Genomic DNA, 18,861 nt, shown 5'->3' with positions numbered 1-18,861 from the left:
TAGGAAAATTTAGAAAAAGAGGTGGATTTTAGAGAAAGTTCTATTTTGGACATGTTGAGTTCCAGATGCTTTTGTAAAATACACAGAACAATGAAGATTGCTTGTCATTAATATTTAATATGTGTTGTCAAGAGAAAAGATGGAAATTTTATTTCATTTTTTTTTAGCATTATAATGTTTCGCTACACCCAAAGAAAGAGCACTGGGAAATGAATGTAAACTGTTTGCATTTTAGTTTTTCTTCCCGGGTTATTTTTACCTTTTGAATCCAATTCTTCCTGTGCAACAAGAGAACTGTTCGGTTCTGCACACATATATTGTATCTCAGATATATTTGACATATTTAACATGTATAGGACTGCTTGCCATCTAGGGGACGGGGTGGAGGGAGGGAGGGGAAAAGTTGGAACAGAAGTGAATGCAAGGGATAATGTTGTAAAAAATTACCCAGGCATGGGCTCTGTCAATAAAAAGTTATAATTATTAAAAAATAAAAAGAATTATAATACTTCAACATTTGATATATATGTTACAACATTAAACATTATCACTCCTTTTTTTTTTTAAAAAGAGCACACTAATCCCATACTAGATTAGCTTTTGCTGTCTCCCTTTGCCTTCTCCCCTGACCCTATCCCATTTCAGAAACTCTTCATTTTTCTTACTTGTATTCTCAACAGTTAGCTTAACACTTGATATATAGTAAGCATTAAATGTGTTTTTCCATTCATTCATAAATATACAATTATTCCCAGGTTGCAACAATTTATCTTTTGAAGGGATGTTATTCCTATAAGGTAAAGGAGATTAAAAATAGAATGAGATTTTCAAAACAACATATCATGACTTATATACCATGTATAAGGCTTATAATTCACTCCCACAAACTTTTTAAAACAAATGTTTCTTTTACCCCACATATGAAAATAGGACAACTCCAAATTATACTATAATGTTAACTATGTTAGGTGAGTAAATATTAAGTGATAAAAATAACTGATATTTTATAATATTTTAAAATTTACAAAGTACTTTACAGATTACTATCTGACAAATCTTTTTATTAATTTTGGGAGTTAGTACAAGCATTATCAGCTTCATTTTGTAGATGAGCACCAAGAAAGTCAAGTAACTTGCTCAACAAGGCAGGATTTAAAATGTTATCAAGATCAGTATTCTGTTCACTATACTATACTGTCTATGACATGAGTAGATAATTAGTGGCTGATATTCTATAGAATCCAATCACTCTAATGAAAATGATAAGCAAAGTAACACACATCTTTCTAAAAGCAAACATCAGCCTAAATGACCAGCTTCAATCCTACTTACTCTGTCATGCCATACTTTTCATAGTCTAAGATGCCCCCTACTAGAGTAATGACAAGGGAATCTGGCATGGTTCTAAGGACAATTTAGAGAAATAAGTTCTCTGAAGGAAGGGGATTCAGTGGAGGACAGAACTGGTTAAAGTATAATGATAGATCTAAAATGGAATGAAGAGCTGAATGGTGATGAGAATCAGTTACAAAAAAAATTTCAATAAAACTATTTAAAGTTAGTGTTTTCATTATTCTTCTATGCAATTTTCCTTTGATTATATTCTGTGGGGTAAACTTGTCTGCAGAACCACTCAAAAAATTTTAGAGAAAATATCTGTTAGCATCACCATATCATTATAAACACTTTCATGAGGAAAGAAAATAAGAGAATGATATGTCTTTCAGTCAAATGAGAAGTAGAAAAGGATGGTATTATTTCTTCAATCATCACTTAGCATAAAACTTAAAAATCCTAGAAAACAAACCTATAGGTAGGTATTATAATATTTGTTCTCTTTCTTGATGCTCAATGAAGAGTTTAAGATATTGATAACATAAAATTACCAATTAATTAGATAATTTCTAGGAGCCTTAATGAGATTTTGAGAAAATATATTCAAACTATGAGTACAAGAGTGGTACGCTGAAAGATTTTCATTATATTCAAGTTAAGTCATTACCTATACATGATGCTCCCAAAGTCTTAATGTGGCTTTAAGTTAGAGACTACACTTTTTTTGTTTTTAAGGATGGGTGACCTTGACTAAATCAATTAAAATTAGATTATTATATTTTACTTTCACAATTATTTATTTTTTGAAAACCATATTGTGTTTGATACAATGAGAATTTAACTTTACTAAATGAGAAATTGAAACTCAATATTTTGATTATCTTCCAAATATTAAGCTAAGTGTATTTATAGCTCAGTATATTACACTATCAAATACCTAACAGATGGAGGGCACAGGCAAAGGAAAAATACTAAAAGAAAGCTTTTTTTTTTTTTTTTTTTTTTAGTAATTTTAATTGATTTAGTAATCAAATGAAAAACACATTCAAAGGAAAATCAAAGAGTCAGAGTAAAAGATTGCTCAAGTCCTTTCCAGGTCTTAGTATATTATAGTTAAAATACATTACAGATACACATATACACATACAAATTTTCAAGACTACATTTATATCCTGTACAATAGAATATCCACTAAATAAAACAGTAGCCTTCTATTCAAACCTCAATGTAATAAAACTGCAAAGGTCATCATACAGCAAAAAGGTAAATAAGTAAATCAAAATCTAAAAAGAATCAAGTGGCATGGGAAATTTCCATCACTCTTATTTACTTAATAGATAAGTTCAACAAACTCAGAATCATAGACACTTAAAACTGAAAGGGACTTGAGATCATCTAGTCTAGAAATAGCTTCTAAAAATGACTTCAGAGGTAAGTTTTAGTGCCTCATCCAGCCACTAAGTACTTCCTTATATTGAAGTCTGTCTCTCTATAATTTCTATTGGAAATACTCCTGTCCTCTAGAGCTTCACAAAACCAGTGTTGACTATATTATCCCTAAAATGCCTTCTAACTCTAATTATCCTAATGAATTCTTTTTGAATCTATGTTCTAGAATTTACCTTTGTCCCAATTAAATTTCATCTTTTTCTTTTTTGACCTAATATTTCAGCTTGTTAATACTTCTACCATTCACTACATCCCTCCCTAAAAAAAGAAAAGGGAACAAGAATTGTTTAAGTCTTCTACTAAGTGTCAGGCACCATGTTAAATGCTTTTCAAATATTATCAACTGATCTTCATAAAAACCTTCTAATAGTTGAGAAAAGAGATGATACAGGCTGATTAAAGGCCTAGACTCTATCCACTGACCCATATGGGGCCTCAAAGATAAAATCAAAGATAGAAAGAGAAATTCCCATTTAAAATAACCTATGAAATACTTGGGACTGTCTAACTAGAACTCCAAAACATTTTTTTGTACAAATAAAGATAATTAACTAGAAAAATATTCATGGGCCATGGACAGAATGAGCTAATACAATAAAAAGTCCATTACTATCAAAATTAAATTATCCCAAACATATTTTATTGAGACTTTTTTTTTTAAATCAACTGGAAGAACAAGGAAATAATGAAAAACAAATAGGAAGGAAAGGAGACTTAGAATTACCAGTTCTCAGAGTATACAAGAAAGCAGTAAAAATCCAAACAATGTGGTACTGAGTCAAAACAGAAAAGTCATTTAATGGAATGTGTACAGAGAAGCAAGTAAGTACAGTATCCCAGTAGTTGATAAATTCAGATTCTAGTAGCTGGAGTCAAGAACTCATGATTTGACAGAAATTGGTGGGGAATCTAGAACACAGTCTGGCAGAAAACTGAAAAAGGACACATGATTTGCATTTAAAAGATAAAATCATAAATAAATTAGAAGAACAAGGAAGAGATTACCTGTAAGATCTCTGGATAGTATAAAGAAGATCCCCAAGGAATAGAGATGTTCACAAAAGTAAAATGGATAATTGTGATTATACAGAATTTTTAAAAAATTTAATCAACTAATGTAACTAAAAGAGAAGATGAATGGAAAAAAATTTTTGCACCAAGGTTCTTTGATAAAGGTCTCAATTTTAAAATTTATAGAGAATTGATTCAAATTGATTAAGAATAAGATCTTCTCAGGGCAGCTATATGGAGTAGTAGATAGAATACCAGCCCTGAAGTCAGGAAGACCTGAATTCAAATCTGACCTCAGGCACTTAACATTTCCTAGCTGTGTGACCCTGGGCAAGTCACTTAACTCCAATTGCCTCAGGGGGAAAAAAAACCCCACACTATTTTGTAGTCTTAAGCCACTATCTGGTACCCAAAATAACTAATTAGAAAAATACAAAGGTTTCACCTCATACCTACTGAATTCAAATCTGGCCTCATACACTTATTACTATGTGACACTGGGCAAATCACTTAACCCTGTTTGCCTCAGTTTCCTCATCCACAAAATTAGACAGAAAAAGAAATGGCAAAGCACTCCAGTTTCTTTGGCAAGAAAACCCTAAATGGGGTCACAAAGACTCAACATTCTTTGACTGAGCAATAATCCTTAGTCATCAGATTGGCTAAGGCAACAGAAAAGGAAAATGACAAAGGTTGTAAGGGCTGTAGGAAAACTTTAATGTACTACTATGAAGCTGTGAACTTGGTACAACTAGTCTGGAAAGCAATTTAGAACTATGTCCAAAAAGCTATTAAATTGTTCAAGTATCATTTTGACCTAGCAATACTGCTATTAGATCAATATAGACAAAATTAATCAGATGAAGGGATCCAAATGTGCAAAAATAATTATAGCAACTCTTATTTGTATAGGAAGAAAAAAAAAGGAAACTGAAAGGATACCTATCAATTGGGGAAAGGCTGAATAAATTATGGCCTATGAAAATAATGGAATACTATTATGCTTTAAGAAATAATTAAGAAATTATGCTTTAAGAATGGGAATGGTTTTAGAGAAAAATGGGAAGATTTGATGAACTAATGCTGAGAGAAGTTAGCAGAGACAGAACAATTTATATAATAAAAACGGTATTGTAAATACAAAATTTATAAAGACTTTAGAAGGCTCACCTATACAATGACCAACTAAGATTCCAGAAAATTCAGAGAAGAAAGACTGGCTAATTAAAAAAATTAATTTAATTTTAAAATAAATTTAGAACAGCAGAAGAAAAAGATATTCTGAAAAGAAGTATTTTAAAATATTTACTCTTTTAAAGTATTTCAATTTTTAGATATGTAACATTTCAAAACATTTATGTTTTTATAAAAGCAAATTTTAAACATACCAGCGTTATATCCTGATTCTTGAGCCAGTTAGGAAGATCAGTTGATTGGCTCATTGCCTGGAACAAGGTTGCCCTGAGAGCACAGTAATTATCACCTCGGACTCTCCTTATAGAGGTAAATTTCTGAGAAACTTCTTCATAGCCCTGTGTGAAATTGTTAAAGAAACCAACACAGTCACTACTAAATTCAGGTGGCTTAGAAAGTTTTACTCACATAGGAAAAATTCACTCCAGGTCTCAAAATTTACAGCTATTCTTTAAATAAACAAAGATCTCTCAAAAAAGGAGGGAAGAGAAGATGTAGGGAACCTCTGATCTCCCTACAGAGAATTCAAACACTTTTATCAAAAAACTAAAAGTAATTTTTTCTCCAATTCAACAAACATTTTTAAGCATTTTTCATATGTATCTTACAGTGTAAAAAAGGGACAAGAAACAATGACAATTACAATATGTACTATTAGGATAACCATTAAGTAGTTTCCAAAACAAAAAGCTACATATGTTAGGGCAGTGAAAGAAGGTTGTTTGTTACCAGCACTAGAGAGGAGAAAGGGAAGGTTTCATGGCAAAATGATATTTAAATTGGCATTGTAATGGATAAACAGTGTGTTACCATGCAAGGATAACTTGAGTTTCTTGCTGGCTTAACATGGTTTTCAACATATGATCAAAGGAAGCAAACAAATTCACCTGTAGAAATAAATTATTTCTAAGAACTAAATTCAATGATAATTTTTTTCTTGAGTTCTCATAATTAAAAAACAAAAAACAAAAAACTGGGGAGCAGGTGTAGAAAATATCTTCACCCATGGTTTGCAAAAAACTGTATCCAAATGAACATTTCATCTATCAGGCAGCCTGATGAAAAAGAAATAGCATCTACCTAGGAGTCAAGAGACCTAAATTCTAATACTGGATTGATTATTAAAAATCTGGGTGACTGGGCAAGTCACTTCTCCAAACTTCATTTTCCTCCTCTGTGAAATAAAGGTGGAGGACCAGATGTTGGCCGTATAGTGCCTCAGGCTCCAACATTTTCTGGCCTCTACAGAGTTAAAGGATATGGCATCAGACCAGAACTCAGCAAAGCTGTTTATTTCTCCAAAGAGCTAAAATAATACAGAAGAGATATTGCTTTCTGATTATCTAATTTCATGCAGTGAAAACTCAGAAAACCCTTTTAAATGGCCATTTTATATGTCTATCAAGCTGCCTTTCTCAAATATCAGTTTCTCAATTGCATCTCTGGCAGATCACAGTCTGCACAAAACTATTCTCTAACAAGTCCCTATGGTGCAGATATTTATGCTATTGATTAAACTTAGTCATAGGTTTTAAGTATGCAGGTGTGCAGTAAGAAAAAAAAATTCTCCATCTGCTCTGAACATTTAAGAGTTAGATTTGTATTCTTGCCCAGAGGGAAAAACCAACTCACTTCAGCTGAATGTGGGCAGCAGGGGTGCCTCAGATAAAGCCAAAATTTTCTCTCATAAAAAAGGGCTTTGAATCTTCTTAAACATAAAGCACAGATACATGTACTTTTGGATAAATTCCCAGAGTTCTAGTATGGATGAAAATATTTTAGCCAGAAAAAAATATTAGAGCAGATGTTTGCAACTGGTTATCATATCTGGAAGGTACCTTCAAATGGCCCATGCAGGATGTTCCATTTTTAAAAGAATCCTGATGAGTTAGATTCAAAAAACATTCTGCCTCTGAATCAAGAGGGTAAATGAACTCTTCTGTCAGAAAGAGTCATTTAAGACTCCACTTGAATGGTCAAAGAAAACTGCCAAATAGAACTAATTTTGTTTTCACATAAGGGATACTGAACTGCATCGTTTAACAAAAAGTAACAAGGAAAAAGGTGTGCCAAGAGTTTCTCAAGACAAATAGTAATTTGTGCTAGCAATCAATGGCTTTTCTCTAATGATGAGTGAGATATGGAGCAGTCCTACTATATGGCACCCAACCAGATCACAAGCTCTTTTGAGGGTAAGGGATTATGTTCTATACTCTTTTTGTATGCTCCACAGAAGCTGGTGCTAGGCACACAGAAAATGTCCAGTCAATACTTATTCAACTGAAATTGAAGCCATTAAAACAATCCCAGAAAACAGGGATTACCTGCTCACCCATACCCTACAATTCCGATAAGAGTCTAAGAAGTAGTTCATATGACTGACAGTCATAAGAGATATACTTTTGGCTTAAGCCACTGTTTTTCTTTGAGGAATAATTAACTTTCAAAAGAAGATGGGAGGATCTAAACCTCCCTAATCCTTGTTCCAAGTTATTCTAAGAAAGGACCTGAGGGATCTAGTTCAGGAACATGGACTACAGAGTAGATCCTTGAGGAGAAAAGCAAGTGCTTTATTCCAGGGAATCCCTGGATTTTTAGGACTAATAAGTAAACAGTCCTCTCAAAATTCCATAACTTTCTCAAGGTCCAATAACATAAATCAGGAGCCAGCAAAAATCCTTTAATATTATAATAGAAGGGTACCCTTCTCTCGATAGATCCCGAACCATGGAGAAAAGCAGTGTCCTCAAATTAGTTTAATCTAAATCTAACCTAAAGTGAAAAGTTTCAATACAATAACAATTAACTTATAAACTAGAAGCAGCTGGATAATTTACTAAACATATATATTCAGGATCCAAATATGAACAAGTTCCTCATATATGATTGGACTCTTGTTTCCTCACCCATAAAATCAGAAACAACCTAATAACTATACCTTAAAAATTTTCTGTAAACAAGAGTTGCAGGACCATCACTGGAAGAAGACACAAAAGCACACACAGAGTACATGCATAAGCACACATGTATACATGCATGAACATATACTTAGTTTTTAATCACACCTTTTTCATCCGTTTTGCCATTTGGGTATTTCCTCTCCATTCTTTTTTACAATAGTCCATGATGTCCATTTCAGGAGCTACACTTAACTTCGGCTCTGTTAAGTAACAAATACAAAACAATAATAATCAAGGAAATATAAAATAAAATAGCAATCTCATAAGAAAGGCAACAATCTACTCTTTCAATAAAATGGGGATGTTCTCCTTATCCCAGGAAATACTTCCCTGCTTTACAGTCTCATCTTGTATAGATGGTCCACAAAAGCAAAGTAATGTGTCACACTGCAACAAAGAGATTTATATGTCTCATTATAGCAGGTTGTTTGTAGCATATCAAGAGCTACAGGGATATGACAGACCTAAGGAGGCAAAACAAGGCTACCAATTCCTCAGACCCTTCCCCAAGCCACAAAGCTGGTCAAAACATCCACAAATAAGTGGTTTTCCTTCTACTTTTTCATATGGTTCTTGTCACCATCTACTGTTGCTTCTAGAATGCTGACGATTCCCAGAAGCAGTACCTGCCCAGCACTCTAATACTCTCTGTATACCTAAAGCCAATGAGTAGGAACTAACCACTTCATTATATCCACTGGAAGGCTCATCCAGTGATTACAGAAAAAGTAGTGGTTTGGAATACCATGATTGAGAAAACAAGTTTGGATCCATGTTTTAGAGATTAAGATTGGACTTATTATTTAAATAAAATCATCGAACAATAAATGGTAATATTGCATCATACATCTCATGCACAAAAGACTTTTTTTTTGGAAATTTCTCAATTTTTTTTTTAAAAGCATGTACAAATAAGCATACTAAACCAAGTCTTTGAAACAAGATGTTTAAAACACATTTGAAACAATATACTTTTTTTCTTCTACTAAGAGATCAAATAAAATACATAATTGAGAAAATTTGCATTCAATTGATGATAAATGATGTCAATTTAAGGAATTTAGAAAATATGCTTAGAATCCAAATTAATTTTTTTAAAGCCAAAAAGTAAGATTATTTAGAAGTTGCAAACAAAATGAAGAGATAAAATAGGCACAAGGAGTGGCAAATAAAGAAGTGCATTGGGAAAGCAATAGGGTTACCAAGGAAAGGAATTTGGAAGAATCCATTTAAAGAATATGCCATGAGGCCTGGGCATGCCATTGACATCCATAGGAAGTTAGCAAACTAACCGAAATTAAAATTTCTTAGGGAAGCACTGTATTCCTTCATATCTTTCAAATGCTTAAACTAATTCAAATGTCATAATAATAAAAGCAAGATGAAAAATGTGACATTTATGAATGCATAGAAGTTAGAAAATGGCACAATGAATAAAGTGCTTGATTGGAATTCAGGAAAAATGGAGTTCAAATAAAACCTCAGACAATTACAAGTTTTGTAAATCAAAGGCAAATCAATTAATCTCTCTCAGCCTTAATTTCCTTATCTGTAAAATGGAGAGAATAATAGTCTTAATTCCCTAAACTATTGTGGGGGCAAAATGAGATATTTCAAGTACTGTGAAAATCTTAAAGCATTATGAAAATCTTAGCTATTATTGTTATAGTTGTTCAGTCAGTCAAGAAACATTTATTAAGCATCTATTATGTGTCAGGCACAGTTAGGAATACAAAGAAAAAGAAATTCCTGCTCACAAGCAGCTTAAATTCAATGAAATTTTATACATATAAATGTATCAGTATTTTGTGAAACTAGCTGTGAATTTTATTATAATTTGTCCTGTAAATATGAAGTACCACACATCAACAAAATCTCAAACATACCTGATAACCCTCTTTCCCGTACCAGTAATTCTTTCTCTTTTTCTATTTCATCTTCAGCACGATACATGTCCTCCTCCCTGAAAGAGCATATAAGGCATTTCAAATACTTTTTCTTTTTATGCTTATGTATGTGTATGTATGCACACACACACACACACTTTTTAAAAAAATACATTAAAATTTTTCTAGTTTCTATATTTTATCTTAAGTGATATTATTGAAGGCAGCTAACTAGTAGAGCAGAAAATGTCCTGGGCAATTCTTATACTCTAATAATATCTCAAAATATCTATTGATACCTTTCCCAATATTCAACAAACAATAATAGTAAGCTCCTTGAGGACAATAATTTTCAGTCATGTTTGATTTTGTGACCCTGTTTAGGGTTTTCTTGGTATACATACTTAAGTGATTTGCCAATTCCTTCTCCAGCTCAGTTTACAAATGAAGAAACTGAGATTAAAAGGACTGACTTCCCAGCATCTTACAACTCACAAGTGTCTGAAGCCAGATTTGAATTCAAGGAAATGAATCTTCCTGACTCCAGGCCTAATACTTTGCCTACCTAAGCTGTCCACAAAGATAGTAATTGCATATTAGTAAAATTATATATCTTTCCCAGTGCCCAAATTTTTCTACACAGAATTCAGAATTCAACAATATTTTTTAAATGTTCATGTGCCAGGTACTGAGAATACTAAGACAAAAATAGAACAGCCCCTGTCCTAAAGTTTATAGTCTGCTGAAGAAAGGCAACATTTCACAGAAATAGATTCAAAATACATACACAAAACAAGTGAAGTTTTTAGAAGAGTAAGCAAGAGGGGAATACCAGCAATTGAGGGGAGAGAATCAGAAAAGATCTACTATGCTACAGGAGGTAGCATTTGAAATGAATCTTGAGGGAACTAGGGATTCCAGAAAACAGAAGTGGAGGAAAAAAAACATTTCAGATAAGGCATACAACCCAATCACAAAGGCACAGAGAGAGGAGATAAAATTATTAGTCAGGAAGTAGAAAATAGGTCCATTTAGTTAAATTACAGGATATGTGAACACAAATTCTTAATTATGAAAGTTTTTAAATACCAAACAGAGGAAAGTTTGTATTTTAGAATAGAGAGCATAGGGAACTACTGAAACTTCTTGAGCAAGGTTAAAAAAAAATCAATTATGTTCTTTAGGTACATACTTTAGAAGTTAGGAGGAGAGAGTGAGGAGACAGATAAGTTAAGAGATACGGATACAAATTAGAAGGCCATGGAAGCAATCCAGGGAATAAGGGTAGAGAATCTGTACAATCTGTAGTTATGGAGTAAATAACAGGGTGTGGATAAGAGAGATGTTGAGGAACTAGAACTGATGATATTTGGCAAAAGACTGGATGATTATGATACATGAAGAATAAAGAGGTAAGGATGATTTCAGAATTGTGGACGTGAAAGACTAGGACGATAGTGGTCTAAATAGTAATAGAAAAATAAAAATAGGGGAAAAAAAAGGAATACATTAAGGAGGGTGGGAAAGAGGGCCTTGAGAATAGATGAATTCCATTTTGGACATGTTGACTTAATAAAACTTATGGAGCATCATGATGGAAATACCTAGCAAGCAGCTGGTGATATAGAACTGGAGCTGAGAAGACAGATACGTGGCTCCAGAAAGTAGAAATAGAAACAATGGGTAAAAGAGAGTTTTAGGCTCAATGTAAGGGAAAAAACTGAAAATGGTAGCTTCCCCTCACTGGAATGACTATTTGAAACTTAAGTTAGAGAAGATTCTTGCTCTGACATGAGCAGAACTGAAAGCTTCTAAGGTCCCTTCCAACTTTGAGATCCTCTGACATTAAACAAATGCAGACAAAGACAACGTCTTGCTGACCAGGAAAGTACACCTAGAGATAAAGATACTAGGAAAGGGAACTAAATTTCCTGATACAGGCTGTAATTTTTTTTACAGTGATCTTTTTGAATTCCCTGTTTTTTCATTTTAATAAAATAAATAAAATGCATTTACATTATTTTATTAATCAAATACTTTGATAGGTTACCATGACTACATATCCACTAATCAAATGCTTCATCTAATGAATGAATGTGACTACGGTCTCTCAAAGGCCTTGACAGTAAATTGTGGTAAGTCTTTCTAATCTATTAAGTCTCTGAGTCGGACTCAGCATGCCTGTCAGAGGACTAGCCTTGCTAAGTCAGGAAAAGTTCCTTATTAGGTTGACTGCAGAATGATCAATTTTTGTCCAGTAACTCATAAAGAACCCTTATACAGTGGTAAGTGCTGTGGTTTACATTACAGAAGAGAATGCCACACAGGTAAAATGATGGATCTCTGAAGTATAGTTAAGTTTAGGTCTTATCCAACTAACCAAGAAATTAGCATACAGTCACCAGCATATTAGATGCTCAATTAAATATTAGTTACATTACAATTAATGAATCTGTCATTAGTGTAAGTTGTCCTATTCAGTGAAACAGAACAGGAAAGGGACCTTTTGCCAACCCACCCTTTTTTAACTGCCTCTGAGTAAAAGTCACTTTTCACTTTCATAACTTATTAAGAGATATTAAAGAACACCATTTATGTTGGGAAAGAGGCAAGGGGAAAAAGGGTACTTTCCAAGAACATTGGCTTTGGTAAGATTTTAAGTATAAGGTGTGATGTTGCCTCCTGAGTCTATGCCAAAGTCAAAGCAAACAGAAACTAGATAGTCATAGGGGACTGGTGCATCAAAACTTAAAATAAAAACTGACCTATATGTCAGCCCCTCCCTTACTTAAAAGTGATTCTCAGAAGACACAATTTAGTTTTACAAAAAAGACAAAACAATTCTTATTATGAAAAACAGGCTTTTATTATGTTTCATAAAGGTATAGAATACCACTGCAGAATCATCTTTCTTTCATAATGATTAGAGATTCCACTCCAAAAGAATTTTGTAGTTATCTGGTGATGTGTTCTTTAAAATTAGGACCAAATGAACCAAAGTTCATTTCTTAGGATCACTAGGTTGAGTGACTAAATGTAAATAAGTTTCTACCACTACACAAACACTCATGAATCCATGAAAACCTATTTAAAAGGAGTAAAGATAAACTACATGGAATGGTGGAAAGCAATCCATATTCTTATGTAAGGAAAATGAGAATGGAGAATATTAAATATGGGGGGGGGGGGAAGAAAGCAGTTAATGGGTAGAAAAGACAGAGTTCATTGAAAATTCTCAAAGCAACTAATGTATTTCTCTTAGATCTAAGGCATACACTAATTCTCATGCCCACCAAATAGTGTAAGAAAATTTTTACATAACCTTTATGTCTGCATTTAAAATGACCCCAAAGCTATATATTTACCAGGAGAAGGGTGTGATTTGAGTTGAATTACAATTGAATAACACAATTAGTCAGTAAAATACACACACACATAGACACACACACACACACACAAGTGTAAAATCTTAATATGTATGAACTTAGGAGAAAATAAGTATTTCTATATTTCAAAATATATAATAATATAAATATAAATATAAATATTTCTATATTTCAAAAGTTAAAATAATAAACTCAACTAAAAAAGCATAAGGGAAAAGGGGAGGAAGGAAATAATTCTACCACTGAAAATGGGTATAATTTTTTGAATTGAAAACATTTTCTTTGCTTAGCCTGGCTGCCAATTTTAGTTTGGAGTTTGGTTTTTTTGGTTTTGTTTTGTTTTTGTTGAAAAGGTAGCAGAATGGGGGCGAACAGTTTGGGTAGAGTTTAAGGAAAAATTCATTCTACAGCATAAAATAAAACCAGGCAGATCTAGGACTAGAAAATCTTGCACTAATCTAGAAAAGCTTCTTAGACCTTCATATAACAGACACCAATTACCTCCAAAGCTCCCTACTAACATGCCTATCAAACTCAACTCCTTTCTTTCAACAAGTTGGAAAGCAGAAAAGTAATTTTCTACAGATTAATAAAGATGCTAAACTCCATCTTGTGGGTATCTTTGCGACAGTAAAATGTGATATATGAATGAACTATGGGAACAAAAATTCAAAAGGAATAATAAATTTGCAAAAGGAACAGTGAAACAGCTTTACATTGCAAAAGAATATACCTGAGAAAAACCACGAACTGAAAAGATAAATATGATGTATAGCACTTGTGGGAAAAGGATAAACAAGAGTTATGTTATAGTAAAATAAGCTATACAGACCACCAAGCCAGAAGAACAAAATGAATTACTTTATAAAATAGACAGCAAACTCTGCAAAGAGATGGAAGACTTCAACTATCTGGACATATATTAGAGTTTTCTTGCAGCTAAAAGGAAAGCAGCAAAATTTTTACATGTTTTAATAATAATTTCATTTTTTAAAAAGGTAGAGGAAGTGATGCAGGGAACTACTATTCTAGACTTGACTTACCGCAAAGAAGGAACTGTTTACTGAAGTAGAAATCACAGGAGCCATGAGAGGAAGTAGCCATAGCACTATAATTCATGACAGATTAGGAGGAAACATTAAACTTACTTTGAACACTCTAGATTTTAAGATAGGAGATTTAAAAATTCAAAGTAGAATATGTAGAATCCATTTTCCTAAAAATCCCACAAGAACAGTTGGTCTCAAAAGGGAATGCTTTTAATTTAAACAGCACAAACATAAAACAACTACAGTAAGTAAAAACTGATCAAGTAAAGTGAGCAGAACAAGAAGTATAATTTATAATATAACACCAACACTGTAAAGACAATGAATTTTGAAAAATTTAGGAAATCTGACTAACCACAATCCCACAGGATAAAATGTGGAAGAATGCTTTCCACAGGATAGATTATAGAGGAATGCTATCCACATCTGGACAGAAAGATAATGGGCTCAATATACAGAATGAAACATATATGTAGAATGAAACACATATTTGGATACAGACAATGCAGACATTTCTTTTACTGAACTAATGTATAATTGTTATAAGGGTTTTATTTTTCATTTTTTTCTCATTCCCCTTCCTATGGGTAGGCAAGTGGAAGACAGAAAAAATAAATGCTTAAATGAAAAATAAACCTGCAAATTAAAAAGAAGAATAATAATAATGAAAGAATTAATATGGAAGTACGGGGAACTCATAACTCAACTTAAAATTTTTTTAAAATCATACAAAGAAAATAGAAGGGCTTGTAACTAGTGATGAAATAGCTGATCAATGGAATAATAAACAACTAATCCAAAATAATGAAGATGGAACACACTATTCACCTTCTGACAACTGATAGGCATGAACTTAAAATACAGAGACATATTAACAGACATGACCAATGTGAGAATTTGTTTTGTATAACTATGTAACTATACATGTTAAGGACTTTATTTTTCAGGATTTTTTTTTTTCGGGGGGTAAATTTTATTGTGAGGGAAAGGAGGACAGATAGATAGTTTTAAAATAGGATGATAGAGTAGCGCAGTTCCATTAACAATAGTATCAGAAGAATAGCTCAAATCAGAATGAGTTGATGCTATCAATGAATACAAAGAATAATAAAAAGGACATTTTTTTTTTTTGGTTCCTTCTGTTAAAAGTTACATTTGGGGGGCAAGAAAAAACAAAAAGAAATGAGTCATGCCCAGGATGAATAGGTTGATGATCCTAGATGATAAAGACTGGACAGAGACACTCAATTCTAATTGTGCTTCTGAGTCCTCTTTCCAGGAAAAAAAATCTTTAGACTGGAAAAGAACAACAAAAGTAAATAAAAGGGAATTAAAACCTAAGGTAAACAAATTAGTTGGCAAGAGAAAAAAGTTGCTAGCTGCTGTCAATTCACCAAACTCAAACTATCCTGAGGTACTGAGATAGAAAATAGAATTCCTGAGCTGTTGTCAGGGATTTCTTTCCAAACTTCAGGGAACAGGAGAAAAGTTACAACTGGAGATGGGCAAATGTTCCAGTGTTCAAAAAGGGGCAGAAAATTCTTGAAACTAAAGCTTCTTTTCAGTTTTTGAATACTGGAATGTGGCGACTTAAAAAGGAAAATGGTGATCACTAAGAATAAACAGAAAGCTTACTAAGAACAATCCAAATTGACCTTATTTCATTTGTGACAAGGTTATGAGATTGAACAACTAGCGGAATGTTGTATATACAATTTACCTTGACTTTAGCAAAATTTTTGTTGTGGACAAGGAAGAGAGATTAAACTAGATGACAGTATATAAACAAGACAAATGGCCTGATACAATGTATATTCACTTTGTGTATGCCAACTGGAAGGAGTAGAGTACCTCACTCTATTTTTATGTTTCCCACTTGGCACTATAAACATTTTTATCAATGATTTGTGTAAGAGCATACATGGCATATATGTCAAATTTGAAAAATGACACAAGGGTTAGGGCTAGTTCCTTATCAAGTTAAAAGGCTGAGCCAGATCCAGCAAGGTGAAATTTAATGAGGATAAATAAAGTCCTGCATTTGGGTTCATAAAAATAATTTCACATCTACAAGATAGGCAAAATGTGGCACAGATCACATGAAAAAGATGGGGGAGGATAGAGTTTGAAGAGTTCAATGAATTGTTTACCACACAGAGCACATTAAAGAAAACACAATATCCAGATCATCATCCTGCTCTGGGCAGCCCATATCTACAATATTCTATTCAATTCTGGGGGGAGATCACAATGTAAAAAGATTACTAATAAGCTGGGTCACATCTAATGGAATATAAGTAGTAAATGTAGAAGAAAACATGTCATACAGAAGAAACTGGAAAAATAATCTATAGCAGAGAAGATCTAAGATGAACAACACAACTGCCTCATATATTAGAACTGTTCAGATACTATAAGGCATCACTATCTGAACAGTTCTAATATACAAGTATTGGATTTGTTCCAATTTAACTTAGCTTACCCACAAAGAGAAGAACTAGGAACAATACAAAGAAATGAATAAAAAGACAAATTTCACCTAGATACCAAGTAAACTCTTTCTAGCAATAAAATTTGCTCCAAAGTTCAATGGACTGTCTTGGTAGGGAATGATTTCCTTATCATAAATCTTTAAGCATATAATGGATAACTACAAGTCAGCCAAGTTTTAGGAGTTTCAGAGATAAACTCTTGAGGTTTTGTCATTGTATGATTCACAAATCACCTACAAAATTCCTATCCCCATACAATTTTTAAAAAATAGAAAGGTTTAACCCAAGATCCTTATGAAAAATACATAAAAACTGAAAAAGTAAAAAATTAAGTTAAATATGAATTAATTCAGAGTATTTTAATGTGGGACGTGCTATTTTGCAACTTTGAGTTAAACATTACTTTTTAAAATCATGAAACAAAAGAAATAACTCTTGATTCATAAATATATAATTCATCTCTTCTATAAAAGAAAAAATGTTATTTTAGAAATTTGATTAATTTTTTCACATTATTTTAACATCTATATAAAGTTAACTTATATTTAGAAATATTTACATGTCTCCATTAAGTTAGGGATGAGATTCATAATAAATTCATAATACTGAATAAGTTAATACATAAATCTATATAAATTACCTAAAAGGAAAAACAAAACAACAAATCCCTAAGTACAGACAAGGTTCCACCTCTATTTAAAACCAAGTGAAATAATAAAGGCTACCAGCATTGTAATAAAGAATTTTTCCCCACCATATTATTTTAGTTGTAGAAAATATACCCAATTCTTTGTATTCTGGCTTCTGTTCCTACTATTCTATTAATTATGATCTTTCAAAAATAATTAAGGGCCTTCTTATATGATAACCTGTCATCATTCCTTATCTTTCTTCAGCTTTCTTCAATGTTTGGGACCACAAAATTCTATTCCTAGTTTTTTATATTCTTTTTTAGACTAAGTTCTTTAAAAAAAAAAAACAAAAAACAAAAAACAAAACATGATCACTTTGTGATCAATGCTAACAAAGACAATCACAATCTGTACCCAATAAAGACTTATTGATTTAAATTCTTTCAGTCTCCCTAGGTATCCTTAGACACGTTTATGGTAAAATATTTCTGCGGATAAATCCTAAATAATCCTGAGCTCCAGAGCATTTCCAATTGCATACTGGATATCTCCACCAAGATGTCCCAGAATTAATATTAAGGACTTACTTATGGGCCACCTATGGATACAAATACAAAGACTGCAACAACTTCTATTTGCAAATACTTTACATAGGACAAAAAGTCAATACAAATACACAGCCTATAAAGAGGATTCAAACTAACACCAAGTCATTAAATACAATGTAGTTTAGAAGAAAGGGTTGAGGGAATCAAGAAAGCCTATATGTAGATTCTTGAGATACATCTTGAAAGAAGAGAGGAATTGAAATAGAGGTGAGGAAAGCATGCATTTTCAGGCACGGGGTATAGTCAGTACAAAAGTACAGAGTGTTCCTGGTGAAGAATATAAAGGCCAATTTGCCTGGTTTTAAAAGCACAACATCCAATGACATTGCAAAGTTATGTATACACTGTTTTTAAAAACTAAACAGTTTAACAATTATCAAACAGAAGTCACTCTAGTTGATTGAGTAAAGGAATAATCATGATCCTATTTGCTTTTAAAGAAAATCACTTAGACAACAGTAGGATGAGATAGTCAACAAGCATTTATGAAGCACCTACTATGTACCAGTTATTTATTGTTCAGCCACACTTGACTGTGACCCAGTGAACCACAGCATGCCATTACTGTCCATGGGGTTTTCTTGGCAAAGATACTAAAGTGGTTTCCTTCTCCAGTGGATTAAGGCAGAGGTTAAATGACTTGCCCAGAATCTAGTTGGTGAGGCTGCTTGGAACTCCAGGTCCAGTGCACTATTCACTGAGATACCTAGCTGCCTCCTCCATGTGCTAAGTGTTGTGCTAAGGAACAGGGATACAAAGAAAGGCAAAAACAAACTAACAAGTGAAAAACAATCCTTGATGCCCATCAATTGGAGAATGATTGAGTAAATTGTGGTATATGAACGTTATGGAATATTAT

The 18,861-nt window shown here is 32.7% G+C and overlaps 1 protein-coding gene across 1 annotated transcript in view; it reads right to left on the bottom strand.

Annotated features, from left to right (window-relative positions):
• OTULIN (OTU deubiquitinase with linear linkage specificity) overlaps positions 1 to 18,861 on the bottom strand; it is a 60,927-nt gene that overhangs the window by 34,010 nt on the left and 8,056 nt on the right. The window contains exons 2-4 of the mRNA XM_051969861.1: positions 9,836 to 9,912; positions 8,055 to 8,149; positions 5,184 to 5,327 (exon numbers count right to left, since the gene is read on the bottom strand). Of these exons, the coding sequence (XP_051825821.1) occupies positions 5,184 to 5,327; positions 8,055 to 8,149; positions 9,836 to 9,912 (316 nt within the window). The remainder of the gene's footprint in view (positions 1 to 5,183; positions 5,328 to 8,054; positions 8,150 to 9,835; positions 9,913 to 18,861) is intronic.

Source organism: Antechinus flavipes, chromosome 1, assembly GCF_016432865.1.
Source record: "Antechinus flavipes isolate AdamAnt ecotype Samford, QLD, Australia chromosome 1, AdamAnt_v2, whole genome shotgun sequence".
Classification (NCBI taxonomy): Eukaryota; Metazoa; Chordata; class Mammalia; order Dasyuromorphia; family Dasyuridae; genus Antechinus; species Antechinus flavipes.
The sequence above is the reverse complement of the archived record's forward strand: the minus strand, read 5'-3'. Positions and strand labels throughout refer to the sequence as shown.